This window comes from Mesocricetus auratus, unplaced genomic scaffold (assembly GCF_017639785.1).
Source record: "Mesocricetus auratus isolate SY011 unplaced genomic scaffold, BCM_Maur_2.0 Super-Scaffold_4256, whole genome shotgun sequence".
In the NCBI taxonomy this organism is placed as follows: Eukaryota; Metazoa; Chordata; class Mammalia; order Rodentia; family Cricetidae; genus Mesocricetus; species Mesocricetus auratus.
The window spans coordinates 117,674,398-117,691,415 of record NW_024429182.1 but is presented as its reverse complement, the minus strand read 5'-3'; the positions used below and the strand labels follow the sequence as shown (position 1 = coordinate 117,691,415).

The 17,018-nt window shown below is 46.6% G+C and overlaps 1 protein-coding gene across 4 annotated transcripts in view; it reads left to right on the top strand.

The window, feature by feature from the left end:
• The window catches only part of Abhd2 (abhydrolase domain containing 2, acylglycerol lipase), a 90,321-nt gene that overhangs the window by 11,183 nt on the left and 62,120 nt on the right, over nucleotides 1-17,018 (top strand). Inside the window, exons 2-5 of one of the 4 annotated variants that reach the window (XM_040729955.1) lie at nucleotides 251-538; nucleotides 9,830-9,993; nucleotides 10,979-11,070; nucleotides 13,244-13,443. In XM_040729955.1, the coding sequence (XP_040585889.1) occupies nucleotides 13,250-13,443 (194 nt within the window). In that variant the 5' untranslated portion in view covers nucleotides 251-538; nucleotides 9,830-9,993; nucleotides 10,979-11,070; nucleotides 13,244-13,249. The remainder of the gene's footprint in view (nucleotides 1-250; nucleotides 539-9,829; nucleotides 9,994-10,978; nucleotides 11,071-13,243; nucleotides 13,444-17,018) is intronic. The other 3 variants (XM_013118940.2, XM_040729969.1, XM_005077784.4) reach the window with 3 other exon arrangements.

The window sequence follows — 17,018 nt, the reverse complement described above, 5'->3', positions numbered from 1 at the left end:
ACTACAAGTTATCTTTATTTGTGAGACAGCCATGCCTGAAGCAGATTTCTTACTTTTTGGCCTACTGAGATGTTCTTTAGTCACACAGGGAAAAGATGGGAAAGTAGGGAAAATAAAGCTTGGACAGTAGCTCCCCTGAATGACAGAAAATTGAAAACCTTCATTTTGAATGGAGAAGCGATTTTCAAGATGGTCTTTAAAATACCCAAAGCTGCCGTCAGCCCAGGTCACATCGAGCTTTCTCTCTCAGCACACAGGGCCAAGGCGGCTGCCCACCTCGAAACCCAATGGAACACTCTGGCAAGGAAACTCCGCTTAAGGATCACAGTAGTGGTACTTCAGGCTAATTCTTTCCCACCGGCTCGATCTGTTTGCAAGGTGCCCACTCTGTGCTCAACACATCTATGTAGAATGTCAATAGGAAGATTTTGTTAGAAAGGCATTGGCTGGGATCGCCAGTATGGAGAGGAACGAGAAGCAACTCGTCATTCTTATGAAGAGATGAGACTCGCAGATTTTCTGGTCACGAGCAGTGAAGGTAGGCCATTGTGGTCTTAGAGTCTACAGGAGATAGGCCCCCATACAGAAGTTCCTGCAAAACGAGTTGTTATTGTGGCTCCAATGGTGGGTGACAATACATGTCCCAACAGAGCCAAGAGTCTGGCTCCAGTAGCCAAGTAAATATTCCTCACCCTTCCAGCCTTACGTCAGTCCCTCACATGAACAGAAGGATATACTCGGCTCATTACCCACTGCCATGACAACATTTGTGTGGCACCATCTTCCAGGCTGACTCCTGGAATTCCCCTTTTAAATAGAGCACTGAAGCGTCATCCCACAGTGACTCATGGTCCCCGCTCCAAACCCACCCCTCTGGTTCCGTCTGCTCACACTCTGAACCTCAGCTTAGCTGTGACCCTGACAGCCGTACACACCCCATTCCTCCCTCTCCTCAAGGATCCCCAACTGTAATGCCATCTCCCTCTTTCCCTCTGCTTCCCTTTGAGTTCCTCCAGGGTTTGTTGTCGGCCTTCAGGAGTCGGCACTTACTCCTGCTTGCGTGGCCCTGTCCACTCCACAGATCTGTGTGTTATACTTGTGTTACACCTACAGAAGTAAGACCGAAGCTGAGGTCTTTGATACAGTGGGGTTAGGGTACAATGACAGAATAGGGTGTGGTCTGTAAAGTCCCGTCCCCCGTCCTCCCCCCCACACAGTTGGCATGTACAATGACAGAATAGGGTGTGGTCTGTAAAGGCCCCCCCTACATCCCCCCCACGGTTGGCATGACCACTTCTCAGCTGATATGAACACAGCTCCAGTAGGCTCTGTCCTTTTCATTTGCAAAGCCCTGCCTTGGCCACTTAAAGCAGGTGGGTTAATTTTCGGGAAATGGTTGTGTACTCTCCCCAACTGTGGGGAAGGATTTGCCCTGCTTCTGTTGGAACCGTCTCCCTCCCTGGCAGCTTTCTAACCTCCCAGGACACTGAAGGAGTGGCAGTGTTTGTGTGTTGGGAAGGCCCTGAGGAGGAGGAAGAGCTCCAGCAGGGACCTGTCTGCTGGTCCTTACAGTGTCTGTCACAGAGGAAGGGTTGGGTGTTGACCTAGAGCAGGTGCCTGCTAGTTATGGGCAAAACTAAATTTGGGCAGAAGTTAAAAGAGGAAGGCCGCTGGCAGACCAAGGGTGGCAGTTGGGACTCGCCCTCGGGCTTTAAAAAGGTTGAGAAATTGTGCTTCTAGAGTGGGAGGCGAGAGAGAGAGCAAGGCCCAGAGCAACAGTCGGGTGTTTGTACTGGATGGATAGGGGACAGGAACATTTGAGGGTGTGAACTTACTTCTATTTCTTCCCTTGGCAAAGCAATTCATTTAGCTCAAATCCCAAAATATAGCAACCCAGTGTGCTTCCTTTTGAGTTTTTATTTTTCTAGATGGTTCAGTATCCTCCATGCAAAGATCTGATAAAGCCAGGCTCAGGGCTGCCTGGCGGCAGGTGCCTGGCCACGTGTGTTAGAAGTCCCTTACAGTTGCTTTCAAATGGCCAGTTCTCTAGCCTAGAAGTAACTTCCCTTTAAAGAGCTCAAAATGTTTGTGAGCCTCTTGTGTGTTTGTAGATATTTTATAATTTTAAAGCCTTCTTAACCCGCATGGTTCCTGTAGTTCCATAGTTCAGCTTCTTTCCCTCTTATCCTGTAAATGAGCTTATGCCCCCTCATTTTTAGACAAAAGTACAAATTAACATGAAATTTCTACAATTTACCTAAGATTACTTGGCAGACTTGGGATTCAAACCCAGAGCTTCTGATCCTAAAACCTGTATTTGAATAGGTCACGTGGGCTCTCAAGCTGTCTGAAAATATCCAGGGAGAGCAAGGGACCCGTGCTAAGATGCATGGCACAGAATGCTTAGAGGACAATCACTCTAGATGTCATTGGTACAAGCATAGAGGGTGTGCATGGTATCCTCTGTCTGTCTGTCTGTCTGTCTGTCTGTCTGTCTGTCTGTCTCTCCCTCTCTCTGACATCAAGTTACCACTTGGGTTGTGCTCTGGAAGTTGCAGTTCTCAGAATCCATAGAACCGACAGCAGAGGCTGTGTGTGTCTCTCTCACACTCCCCTTTCCTTCATTCATAGCCCAGGGCCCACAAATCAGTGGTTTGTACTTGTCTGTGTTGGCTGCTCACACCTGTTATCTGAGACTGGGTCTCAGTGGAGCCCACGTGACCTCCAAGCCTGCCGCTGTGGACTGGCAGAGGCTCTTGTTTCTACTCATAGCTTCCAAGGTGCTTTTACAGCTTGAAGAAGTGAAGAGTGCCTTCCAAAGCTGTGCACATTATATTCTCTTGCCAGTCTCAGAAGGATGAAGATGATGGAGCTGTCATCACTGTCTAGCCTTTATTAGGGGCCCAGTGGCACAGTCCTGAGGAGAGCCCTTGCTCTCACAGCTGATAGAATTCATCCTAAAAGCCACAGAGCTGAGAGGGGAGGCAGGATGAGTGAGCTCAGCTCCAGGAGTTCTGGAAGGATGAGATGAGTCAGTTTTCCCTGTGGGGAGGTGAAGGGCTTGGCACGTGGGTCAGGTCTCCTTGCAGATCTACTGTTTGGTGCTCGCCATGGTGAGATGCAAGATGGGCAGCTTCCTAACCATGCTCCCACTGGCTCCCACCTCGTTCCCTCCCTTCTAAAAGCTTGTCTGCAGAGTGGCAGCTTGTCCGTGTAGCTCCTGTAGATCTGGAGCTGTTCTCTTCACGTGTACCCCTCTCTGAAAAAATCTGGCAGATGGGTCTGGGAATGAAGCTTGGTTGAGAATGCCGCCTAGCGTGCATTAATCCTCGGATTTGAGCCCTACCTCTTAAAACTGGGCAAGATAACACATGCCTATAATCCCAGCACTTGGGAGGTGGGGGCCATAGGATCAGGAATTCCAGGTTATCCTTGGCTGCTTGGTAAATTCTGAGTCAGTCTAGAATGCACAAAACTCTGAAGAAAGAAAGGAGAAAAGAATCTGGACTGGATGGTGGCAGTACACACCTTTAATCTCAGCACTCAGGAGGCAGAGGCAGGCAGGCGGATCTCTGTGATTTCGAGGCCTGCCTGGTCTACAGAGTGAGTTCTGGGATCGCGAGGGCTACACAGAGAAACAAATTATGTCTAGAAACTCTCCCCTCCCCCCCAAAAAGAAGAACGAAGGTGGGATGGTAGGTGTGGGTCCGGCCTTGTAGCAAATGAAGCAATGGTGTTTGTCAGATTCTGGAAACTGAGAATTTGCTTTGATAATAGAGTTTAATTTTAGTATAGTTTTTAAAAATGCAATATTTGGAGCTATTGAATCTATTAGAATATTTTCTTAGAAATGTCCTCTTTGAAGATTCTGGAATCTCTAGAGGAAACAGCTGGCTTTTGTTTTTGTTTGTTTGTTCCTTCTCAGCATGGGCTGGTTTCTTCATGGTAGAGAACATTTCTGAGTGGGGTAGGGACAGGTTCTAAGCATTTCTCCATCCTTCTTCAGGGCATAGCACCCCCCACCCCCACACCTGCCCCCCCCCTCCCCACACCCCAGCTTCTTTACAAGCGGGAGAGACCAGCTTCTCTTCAGCATTTCTGCAAATGCAAAGTGCCCAATTAAATGATCATGTTTAACTGATGACTCAGTCTTCAGATATTTTTAGTTTAGTGAGTTACTTTAGTGAAAGCTGGTGGGTTAGTAGCCATTCCTGACATTTCCATGTGAAGTCTTCATGTTCTTGCTTTCCTGAAAAAATCTCTTTTGAGGTTTATTCTATTTTCTGTGTATGGGTGTTTGGCCCGCATGTATGTGTTTGTACTTCGTGCATGCCTGGTACCCACTGAGTCAGAAGAGGCATCTTCTGGGCGGTTATGAGGCTCCCTGTGGGTGCTGGGAACCGAACCGGAGTCCTGAACTGAAGAGATGGCCTTCACCCCGGAGTATCACTCCAGACCCACAGCTTTGTAGAGGAATGCAGTTAAATAAAACTATCACCTGAGTGTGCTTGCACAAAAAAAAAAAAAAAAGAAAAAAAAGGAATTTTAGGGTCTGAGATTTTAATGAAATTGAAGGCAACATTAATATAAATTTAATTATCTACCATGTCTTCTACTTAATCAAATTATGTGTGACTTTGTACAGACTTTCATCTTCCAGGATCTAGTTTATGAGAGATGTCAGTCTTTGTGTGTGTGTGTGTGTGTGTGTGTGTGTGTGTGTGTGTATGTGTCTGTCTGTCTGCCTGCCTGCCTGCCTGCCTGCCTGTCCGTCTATCTCTGTGTGTGTGTTTATTGGGTTTTTGTTTGGTTTTGGTTTTGGTCTTGAGATAAAGTCTTACTCTATATTGCTGGCTGCAAACAAGATCCTACTGCCTCCATTGCCTGCAGCTCCAGAATTCTGGGATGGCGCATGTGTCACTGTGGCCAGCTCGTGAGGGGTCTTCAGCCTCTCAGCTCCAGCAACTTCAGCATGGGAACCCTGCTCTGATCTCCCTGGGTGGCCCCAAGAGTCAGCAGCAGCAGGTACCAAAGGAAAACAGCTAGTTGGGAAACAGCTAGTTACCGCGTGCTGATGCTGAGACATAAATGCCTCTTGGCATTTTTTTGAAATGAGAATTGGTGCAGTTGCCAGGCTTTCTCGTCACTTGGGAGTTTGAGCAGTGGTGGTCCAGAAGGAGGGTCTTTCAGAGCCCACAGCAAGTGAGTAGAACACTCCATCCTCCCCAGGCTCTGAGGGAGAGGGATTTAGGTCATGTGGACATGTTATGTGAGCTGCTGGCTCAGATGCTCAACCACCAGAGGTATTAGACCCAGAGTGGGGCCCGGGTTGTCAGGGATTGCCCGGTTCTCAGAAGATGAGGCTGAGTCTCAAAACCTCTTGGAAGTTCCTCTGAGAGTCTCCCTTCTATGGGAGTGTGATGGTTTGATTAGAAATGTCCCCTAGAGGCTCAGGTGCTTGGATATTTGGTCCTGTTGATGGCACTGTTTAGGGAGGCTTAGGAGGTGCGGCCTTGCTGGAGGAGGTGTGTCACTAGGAGTGGGCTCTGAGCTTTGAAAGCTGGGGCCAATCCTGCTCTATGCCTGCTTCCTGCTTGATGTTCAAGGTGTGACCCCCAGCCTCCTGCTGCCACTTCTGCCCCGCTGCCGTGGACTCCAGCTTTCCGGAACAGTGAGCCCAGTGCCTTGGTCGTGGTATTTTATCACAGCAATAGAAAAATAATTTAGTGGCAAATAACTCCAGGGTACAAAGACACATCTTGAGTGGACACTAGGCTTTCTCCTAGCCATCTTGTCCTGGGCTTGCCACTCAATTCCTGTGTCATATGATAGCTCTGACTTCTAGTGAAATAGCTCTCTCCACTCTCTCCATAGGTCTTGTACTGCCCACACTGGGGCTGACGGCCTTTTGTATGACATGGAGTGGACATAGATCATATTTTTGTGGCAGAGTGTTGTTCCTAAACCCCCTAACACCTTCAGTTGCCAGAGGCTTTCTATGTGCTAGCCTAGAGTTGTGGGTCAGGATGGGGAGAAGCATGGACTTCCCTACAAGGGGAGGTAAATATAAGGGGCAGGAGGGATCCTCTGTAGGACACAGTGGGAATATCGGAAGGCCATTAGCATAAAACCCGGACTTCCTTCCTTCCTTCCTTCCTTCCTTCCTTCCTTCCTTCCTTCCTTCCTTCTTTTTTTTGAAGAAAGAGCTTCTCACTGTGCTCCAGACCAAGCTGGCCTGGAGCTTGCCCACAGCCCCCCTGCTTCCCCCCTCCCTGAGTCCTGGGACTCTGGTGTGTACCACTATGCCCAGCTGCTTGGGACCCTTTGAGGATCACCATCTATTATCAGTGGTGTATTTAATTTCCAACAGGGTTCCTCTGTGGAGGACTCTGGAGGAGAATGTCCTGGGATTAATTTTAATCTTGTTGGAGGTAGTTCCAGTAGACCATCAGCTAGCTGTCTCATTGTTCAATGATGCCCTGGTGTTCGTCAGCCAGGCGTCTTTTGTGTGATTTCTGTGTGTCAGATTAAGAAGAGAATTTAGTAGTGATGATGGTGATAGCCCATACGTTGAGACACTTAGTGGAATAATATAATGGAATTATTGGTTTAAATGACACAGCTGAAAATATATAATTTTAATTGACTTGGAGAAAGAACAAAAGCTTTGGGGGTCTGTGAATTTTATTATGTGTGGTCTGAGGCAGGAAAACAGGGACTTCATTCCGTCACGAAGCACAAAGACATTTAATCTTCCTGTGCGTTTTTGCCAGTGATGGCATTTGTCTCCCCAAAATCTTAGACATTTCAAACTGAGAGAGTTTTCTACTCTAATCCAAGCCTCTCATTTTACAGCTGAGATCCTTAGGGCCTGAAAAGCTAAGTGACTATTTCAAGTTGACTAGGTAGAACAGGTTCTAGATCCCAGGTCTCAGGGGCCTCCATCCTAAGTGATACTCTTGGCCACAGGAGAGCCATGAGAAGCGTGGGAGGCACAGCCTAGGCCTTCAGCGTGGGTGGAAATACCAGCCAAGCAAGTCTTAGAGGCCAACAGCAGTGCCGAGAGCTCCCTTAATGACCGGATGCTGGACACTCGGCAGCATCCTGCATTTTCTTTTGGATGATATAGATGACAAATAGAATACTAACTATCAGTTACAGCACCAAAATCTACTCATAAAATGGCAGAACTGGAGTGTAGGGTAGCCCACAGAATAAAGACTGATACAGGTACAAGGGGCGCCCGACTCAATGGAGACAGGTGGGGGAAAGGCTGGCCCCTTCCTTCACACACCCAGCCCCCCACCCCCCATGATGTGTTTTCACCATCTGAGACTGGGTTCATCCCAACTGGACTTCATCTGCCTAGAAAATGGAGTGGGGGAGCACTGAAAATAGTGTTGAGTTTGGTATGTCTTCCATCTGAGTGATAACCAGGCCGGGCCTTGCTTAGCTTCCAAGATCAGATGAAATCTAGCATATGCAGGGTAGTATGTCTAGTTTGCTATGTCTAGACAAAGCTTAGAATATCTCATATTAATTACCAGGTCAGATTTGTAAAAAAAAAAAAAAAAAAAAAAGAGAGATGAGTCGAAATGGGTGTGAAGAGCTTTGTTTTGGAATTTCCCGATGATTCCTAGTTTAATACCTGCATAGACTGACAGGTAGGTAGGTATTTATTGTACAGACATACATAGACATACATGTACTTCTAAAGTCCTAGACTTGATACACTGAGGCCCACTTCTGGATGTAGCTGTTCCAGGCCTTTCCTTGCTCAAGTATTCTCATCTCCAAGTTCCTAAAGTACACAGAACCCTAGCTTGTTTTCCCCGGTTGTATTCAGACGGTACTTTATTGTGGTTCTGTGCCATAACAAGCACCCAGTCAATAGTTGGCTACTTAAGCCCGCTAGGATTTAAGGGTTGCACTCACCAGGGACACACAGAACCCACTTGCTGCTCAGGACCCTTAAACTCAAGTCTTGGACCAAGGCTGTAATTTGGGTCATAGTAATTGTAAACCATCCATGGAATTGTCTGCCCTGAGTTGAGTTTTAAAACCTTGTTATTTTTCAAGGGTTGAGGAAATCAATTCTTTGCTGCATTTGCTATTAAAATAATAATAAAAAAAAAAGCTTTCTGAGGACACCGTCAGTGGAAGTCCTCTCTATAAAGTCCTGCATGTCTTCAAAATAATCCTGTGCCAGAAAAGCCCTTCTTCCACCGAGAGCATGTCATGCACCCAAGGGGTCAGAATGCTCTGTTAGCTCTTTCCACTGGGGACCCACCCACCTCACCGGGTTTCTCTTTCTCCTCTGGAGGGCAGAAAACCCAGAGTTAATCTAGCTGAACTATGGACATGATGTTTATTTTGACTGTACTAGATTTTAACTTTTTTCATATATTTTGTTAGTTGCTATCTTAAAGCCAGCTGTCATGAATACATTCATGAATTCCATCCTTTAGCATGAATACATTCATGAATTCTGTCCTTCCTTGTGGTACCAAGTAATGAACCCAATGCCTTGTACATTTTAGAAGTGTTCTACCACTGAGTTCTACCCCTAGCTCTTAAAGCTTTTTCTCTAGTAACCAAATAGTTAAAGTCATTGTGAATTTTGAAAATAAATTAAAACACTCTTATAAGTATCAGCAGAAGCATCTCACACTTGGCAATTGATGCTTCTAACATCACAGAGATAGGTATGTAGTATTTATGTGTCATTGGAAATTGTATAATGAAAGCATCTAGAAATAACAGTGGTGTAAACTATTCATTCTTTCACATAAAAGGAATTCCAAGACAGATGACCTAGGTCTGATATGGTGTCTCTGCTAAATCACCTTCTAATCTGTTGGTTTTAATAGACATCTAGAGTTATTCCAAGGTTTTTTCATGGCCCAAGATGCCTGTTGGAGTTGCAGCCATATTGTCTGCATTTCAGGGAGGCAAGAAGAGAAGAGGGCAGGAAGGCTGACTCCCTTTTAAAGGAGTTTTCTTAGAAATGAAACCAGACTATTTAGAATTGGCCATTTAGTCAAATGGACTCACCTAGCTGCAAGGGAGCCAGGAGTATGTCAGTTTACTCAACAAGGCACATTCCCAGGGAAAAATGCTTTGTCAAAGTTTCCTCAGTTTATGAGAAGTTTAAACATAAATAGACTTTAACTGATGAATATAGTAAACACATCCTATAAGCTTTGACATTTTGCCTTTCAAAACTTGGCTATGATTTTATCATTTGTGCTTATAGTTGATATTTTTAAATATTCAGCCAGTACAGACTTACCCAAGGCTATAAGAGACTTTAGTTAGGTTTTTCCAAGGATCACATGCTCTGGAAGATAATTATAGGGATGACTCAGGTATAAGAAATGATTACATTGGGCTGGGGGTGGTAGGGTCAGCATCAGAGACTTCACAAACTCTGTCACAGAATGTGTTGTGTCTGGAGGAACAGTCTCATTCATTGTTGCCATGGCAGGCTCTGTTTTACCAAATCTTCTGGTTTGTTTTATTGTTTGTGTTTTGCTTTTTTTTTTTTAGATTTGTGCTTGCAGTTTGATGTTTGACAACTAGTAAACAAACAGACAAACAAAAAAAAATCCCCCTAAATGCCAGGCAAAGCCAGGCATGGTGACTCACATCTATAACCCCAGCACATAAAAGGCTGGCGAGGGAGGACTGCCAAGAGTTCAAGGCCAGCCTGAGCTACAGAGTGAGATACTCACAACCACCGCCAAAACCGGCAAAGATAACAGCAGGCCGTGGGCCAGCAGCTCTGACAGATGTTGAGTCAGGGCTGTGTCTTGTTTTCCTCCTGCAGCTGAGCCTGGGGGCCTGATGGGCCCAGGTGGCCCGTGCCGTGGCGGGGACAGCGCTCTGCAGTTCCTGCTTCACCTCACCCTGGCCTCTGCGGCTGATTTGTCTTGGGACAGGAAGAGCTCGTACGGATGTGAAGTAGATAGAGCAGGGCTGCTGTGAAGGCTGGTGAGCCAGTCCCTGACCTGCCTTTCCTTTTCTTCTTCGTTAATGTTAGTGTGGCCAACCAGAAGCAAATGGAGCCTGGCTACCTACTCTGCTTGTGTTCCTGTGATTTGGGGCAAGCCTTTAGTGTCTTCTGTGTTTGTCCTCCATGCCATTCATTTCCTTGTTTACTTCACTGTATCAAGGGCTCTGGAGTCAGAAATGAACATTGGTCTTTCTGCCTACCAGTCTTGTGACCTTGGGCAAACTTAATCTTCGTAGGCCTCAGTTTCCCCACCTGTAAAATGGAGTGATACTGGCGTCTGTCCCACAGGGATGGAAAGGAGCAAATGAATTAATATTCATGAACAGAGCTTTGTGCACAGTTTGCTCTTCTTTTGTGTTTTTGGAGCCTTGTCTTTGCACCTTTTACTTCCCTTGGCTCCCATTATCGTCCCCTTTGCTGTATGTCTGGGAGAAAGGGCATGACTCACTGGCCGTGCTGTCTTGCTCTAAAGCCATCTCATTTATGTCATGTCACAGCGAGGGCACCTGTCCCGTCTGCATTGTTCAGGATCGTGTTGTGGGAGAAAGAGTAAAAGTAGCTTGAGTTTGCTGTAGTCAGAAGAAACATGGAAGAAACATGTCTCCAGAGCCAGTGAGAGCCCCGGGTCGTGGTGGGGTCACACCCCCCCCCAGCCAGTTTATGAAAACGTTCAAGACCATGGCAGACAGGTTAATTAAAGAAATTGCCCTTTCCTCTGAAGACTTTAAGTGCAGTGAAAGGAAAAGTAGACTGTTTATGTTTCAATTAAAACGGTTATTGGCCAGGCATGATGACACATGCCTGTAATACCGGCATTTGGGAAGTACAGGCAAGAGAGGATGCCACAAATTCAAGGCCAATCAGTGCGGGGTATGGGAGACCCTGTCTCCAAACGACACAAAAATGAAAAATGCTTTCTCATTCTTTAATACTTTACCTATAACCAGTTCTCTTCGCTTTTAGGTTAATTTGAATACAAGATCAGATCTGATTGGCCCAACTGTTCAACTCTTCAAGGAAAACCCACATTCTCTGTGAGAGGAACAACCACATAGGTATGTCCTGCTAAGACACATCTTTGTTTGCATGGTTGTTGGAAGGGGAGGATCCTTGGGTGAGTTACTAGTCTTGACCAGCAAGGAGACTGGGAAAGCTGCCATGGCCAGCCTCTGTTCTCATGCCAGAGAGGACAATGAAACACATAGACGTTATTTCCATTTCACCAGCACATATCAGAGAAATCTGCAATTTATGGTAGATTTTTCTTTCTGCTTTTGCTGTAAGACAGAGTTTCAGGGCTGGACATGGTCACACTTGTCGTTAATTCCAACACTTGGAGGCAGAGGCATGTAGATCTCTGAGTTTTGAAGCCAGCCTGGTCTACAAAGTGAGTTCCAGGGCTACACAGAGAAACTGTTTTGGGGAAAAAAAAAAAACAAAACTTAAAATTGTGTCAGGGATGATTTCTTTTTATTTAATTAATTAATACTTATTATTATTTATTATTGATGAGACAGGGTCTCATCCCAAATTGGCCTTGAATATGACTGTGTATTGGAGGGCAGCCCTGGCTTTTAAAACTTTTCTCTAAAGCATTTATGTGTGGTGTGGATAGGCTCATGTCATAGGATGTGTGTGGAAGTCAGGGGACAGCTTGCTAGAGTCAGTAATTTTTCTCCTTCCACCAAGTGGGTTCTGGGAATCAAACTACGGTCATCAGTGTTGGCCGCAAGTGCCTTTACCCGATGAACCATCTTGCCAGCCCTCCAGGAATGTTTTAGAACGTCCTTTTATTTTTTATCTTGATGACAGAAGGCCAGTTAAGAAGCTGTGACCTTTGATCTGTTTCTTACCAAACTGAAGACCTTGCCAGAGATTTGTGTCACTTTGATTATAGAGGAGTCTCCAAGGCCCCTCTGGACTTGCTGTAGGTCTCAGTAGCCTTCAGTCTATTATACACATTTTGGAGACTTTTTTCACCCTACCCATCATGTCTCCATCATTGGATGCCAGAGTTCTCATAACTGTTTTTAGCATTGGCTACTTGAAATTGGTCCAGGGAAAGCCGTTACCATAGTTACCAGGGCTATAAGCATTACATTTTCTTTCTTTCTTTCTTTTTTGTTAGTTTTTTGCTAGCCTTCCCCCACTCCCCATTTCATTGTGAGAGAGGGTGCCACATGGCTTAGGCTGGCCTCAAACTCCTGATCCTTGTGCTGCTACCACCCAAGTTGTAGGATTACAGGTGTACATCCCCATGTTTGGTTACTCACCCTAACCCTGTAGAGCATCGAGGAAAAGACTAGATTTTGTTGTTGATGTCTGGTTCTATGTGTTTGAAGTGTGTGTGCATGCTTTGTGTATCAAGGGAATGCTTACCTCAAAAGGTGAAATATTAAGACACTTTGTGGGAAATTAGATATGCATGTGTCTTTTCTGTATTGCAATCTTAAATTTTGGTCTAGTGGTTGAATTCGGTCTGTTGTTGGCCCGACTTTGGACTGGTAGCGACATTCAGGTTCCTCCTGGAGGAGAAAAAGTCTTTTAAATAACTGGGTCTATCTCACATTGCCCAAAAGCCCCAGGAGCCGGGACCACCTGACCTAGGCCAAGTCTGAATAGAATTACGTAGTCCATGGACTCCGTGGAGAAGTGGGGCCAGAATGCCGCACAGCTTTACCTGGTGGCACCCACAGTCCCGTGTTGCTGTTCAAGGCTAGAAACAACACTTGACACACCTGGTGCCCAAGTGCCATTATGTCTCCAGAGATTTAAGTGGCTTCTTCACAGACATCAAAGCACTTCCCATAAACCTTCCTAACTCACCTTGCCGTTCCCGCTCTCAGAAAGACTCTTAACTGCAGTGTTCATCTTGAAACTGCTCATGAGAGTACAGTACCTTCCTTAGTCAACACTCAGCTGTTTATGTGGTTGGGGGTTTGGCTGGGCGTTGGTGTTGTCAGGTGATGATGATGGGGGCAGTCTGTGGAGCACCCTGTGGGAATGTGTGAACACAACCAGAGTGGGCCATGCCTCTCCGGGGGTGGGCTCCACCCCCCTCGCCCTGGCCATGAGTCTCGGGGGGGCTCCACCCCCCTCGCCCTGGCCATGCCCCTACAGGGGGTGAGCTCCACCCCCCTCGCCCTGGCCATGCCTCTACAGGAGGTGGGCTCCACCCCCTCGCCCTGACCATGTTTGTGAGCCCAGATCTGTGCCTTTGCTTCCTAGATCAAGATGAATGCCATGCTGGAGACCCCCGAGCTCCCCGCCGTGTTTGATGGGGTGAAGCTGGCCGCAGTAGCTGCCGTTCTCTACGTTATCGTGCGGTGTTTGAACCTGAAGAGCCCCACTGCCCCTCCCGACCTCTACTTCCAGGACTCTGGTCTCTCACGCTTCCTGCTCAAATCCTGTCCTCTTCTGACCAAAGAGTGAGTCTGCTGCCCTGCCTGTCCCCTCCTGCTGTTCTGTTTGACCTGGTGCGATGTTCAAAGACTCTTTCCAGCCGAAGGATGTTGCTTATCGGGAGTGGGCTGGCTTGGCATGCGTGACAACTTGGGTTCTAGTCTCAGCACCACAAAACAAGCGGGCAAGCAAGGAATCCCATATTGTACCTGTAGGACACAGATGGAAAATGACCTCGTTGGTGTTAGGAACAGTTTTGGTAGTCAGCTAGTGTTTAGGTAGTGAATGGTGGGTGAAAGACTTGTATCTTTGTTGCTTAGAAACACCCTGTCCTTCACATCATCCATGACAAGGACTTTTCAGAAAACAGTAGATATTTTTAGGTAGATATGAAACCCTGGTGAGTATTTTAACTCTTGCCTCTCTGAAGATAGAGAAGCCATCCTTATCCAAAGTCACTGAGAGCCACAAAGGCCTTGTCGTGGGCTCCTTTTTATACCCTGGAACGTGTATAACGAAACGTGTCCAGACAACTAACCAAAAGAGCACACTTGAAGGGCGTGCCCCTCTGACCCCGGGCTACGTATGCTTTTTTTGGGGGGGGGGTGGCATGCTTCCGAGAGAGGAAGCCATGGCTGAGGGATGAAGGGAAGCTGTGATGGATCAGGACCCACAATCTGTCTCCAAGAGATGCAGTGTTAAATTTCCCACTGATGTCTTCAGGTTAACTGGGTCTTTCTTTGGGGCTCAGCCAGGTCAGAGGCAGTGACACTCCCTGTCCTGTGCCTCAAGGCTGGGCTATGGCTGTGCATAGAGGTGTCTCCGTGAAGCTGCGTCCTCGGCACATGCCTAGCAGGGTTCTAACTCGTGATGGACAGGGCAGAAGCTCCTCCCTCTTCTGGGGAATTGATGACTGACTGCATGATTGTCTCAGACTTCTGGGGGCCACGGGCATCTAAGAGTCTAGTTCTTGCCTTGTGCAGTCTCGTCATTTGGTTGATTTTCAGAGGCTAGTAGCCACGGCGGGGGACCTTCCAGGTGGTTCTTGGATGTTTGGGGTGGTCTCCAGTGCAGTGTCTTATAGCCAGGACTGTGATGTCGTGGCCTTAGATCTAGAGATACCCTCAATGAAGGAGATGTGTGTACAACAACATATCATAGTTGTGTTTGAAACTACCCTTGTAGTTGAAACTGCCCAGTAGGCACCACACACCAGGCGTCATACTAGGATTTGGTGTTCTTATTACATGACATTTGCAGTTAAAATCTATTCACAATATGCATAGTAACTCTGTACTGAAAATTTGTCCAGCATTTTACCTTGTATTTTCAGTGTTTCTCTTGCATTTCATTTGGATAACTCACTAATCTAGACTATCCAGTGACAGTTACAATTATTTTCAGATTCACTGTAACCACCAGACCCAGTTCCTCAGTCATCTCATTTGTAAAGAGCATTTGAAAACCAAATTTATGCCAGGTGGTTGTGGCACATGCCTTTAATCCCGAGACCAGCCTGGTCTGCAGAGTGAGTTACAGGACAGTCATAAACCAAACCAAACCAAACAAACAAACAAACAACAACAACAAAACTACACACACACACCAAAACCAAAAAACCAAATGTATTGTCTAATTTTCTTGTTGTTACCAAATGCCTGACAACTTAAGGAGAAGAGGTTTTACTTAGCCCCCCGGTTTGAGAGAGTGCAGTCCATCTTGGTAAGGAAGGTGTGGGGGTGGGGAGCAGTAAGTAGTATGAGGTGTCTGGTGTCTGCAGTCAGGAAGCAAGATGCAGACTCAGACCACCCCCCATGGCCCTAAGTCTGCCTTCTAGACATCACGTCCAAAAGGTTCCACAACCTGCCAGAGCAATAGCACTACCTGGGGACCAACTATTTAAATAAATGAGCCTGTGCAGGACTCCCCCCTTTCAAAACCATAGCACCAAAGTGTTTGAAACCCTGTATGTTTACATGAAGACCAGTGTAAATTTGTACTAAGGATTTAGAGGGAGGGTCCATAGGAACGCTGCCTTTGCTCAGGCTCCGGAAGGATGCCGTCAATTTTTATTCTGCACTGTTTGTTCAAAGTGTAAATAAAACCAGCTTACAGAAGGTCTTAACTCTTTTTCTTACTTTTCTTTTAAAATTAACCCAGACATATTAAGTTCTACAAATCTCCCTTTGTGTTCTCCATTTCCTGGCTCCTATTCCTATATGAGCCTGTGGTGCTAACCGGGCGACTGCTATTGAGCCGGCTGACTCTCACTTCCGGTGTGGTAGAATGCCCCTCCCTCCTTATGGAACATAACCTGAGCCACAGTATCCCCAGTCACTGACCTGTCCCCAGGCTTCCTTCCAACATGGCCTAGATATGGAGGGTGTGGGATGCCCAGGTTAAGGCAGAACTCATGTTTGTTGAGGAATTAGCGACAGCTGAAAAGGTAGGCGAGAAAGACAAGTTCTCCAGGAAGCATGTGCTTCCAAGACCTTTCTCTTTGGTTGCAGGGCCAGCTCACCTAGAACAAGTTATTTAAGCAGTGGAATTCCAAATGCACAAGCCCCCTCTGACGTGAATGTGGCAAATGATTATGGGACAAGAGGACTCTGTCCCCTAGGTTTTTGGTTTTTTGCTTTTACCCATTGTCTTCTTTAGGGTTAGAGTCTGGTGCATGTCATGTGGTGTTGGCAAGCCATCCTCACACCATCTCTTTGGTGCAGGCCCCGCATTTCACATTTAGCGCCTCTCAGAGAACGTCCTCCCACCAGGTCCTCTGTTTGTTTGTTGTTTTTTCTTAGACAGGGTCTTACTATTGAAACTCTGGCTGTCCTGGAACTCACTCTGTAGCCCAGGCTGGCCTCAAACTCACAGAGATCTGCCTGCCTCTGCCTCTTGAGTGCTGGGATTAAAGGTGTGCTGCATTATGTTCAGTTAATCTTCTTAAAGCCTTGGAGGCCAAACTCATTTTTCCTGTCGTTTTAAGGACTGGGAAGCAGGACGTGGCAGTGAGGACACCTGAGACAGATTGTAGTATCTGGAGTGGGTTCCCTTCTTGTCCCTGGTGGAAGTGGACAGGAAAAGCGCAGAGCAGCCAGAGGCTAGCTCCGGGAGGGTGGTTAGACGAGCTTTCCTCACCAGGTGGCCTTCAGTTCCTGCGTGTCTATTTCTGTCTCTGGTGGAAACCACTGTCCCCTAATCATCTTTCTCTGAGTCACATTTCCGGAATGGCTTCTCTTGTGTTTGAAGCTAAGGGTAGGAAATGGCTTTGTAGGTAAAAACTTCTTCTGGGACTTTGAAGTGTTTTTCCTAGGAGGAAGCTGTCTCCAGGCTCCACAAACACGTTTGCTGCTGGAAGGTTTGGGTGGTGATTCACAGGGAGTTGCCCAGTAGTTGGACTCAGGCAGCTACTTACTACGACTTTCATGCAAATCCAGCAAACCCTCTTGCTGTGCCCAGAGAGGAAACGAGCCGAAGAAAGGTGAATATTCAAAGAGCAGAGAGCTTTTTCCTTTTCTTAGCATTAAAGCCAGCTTTTAAGTCTGATTTTAAAGTAATTGACCCAAAGGTACATCACACATGAGTTCTGAAATGTCTGGAG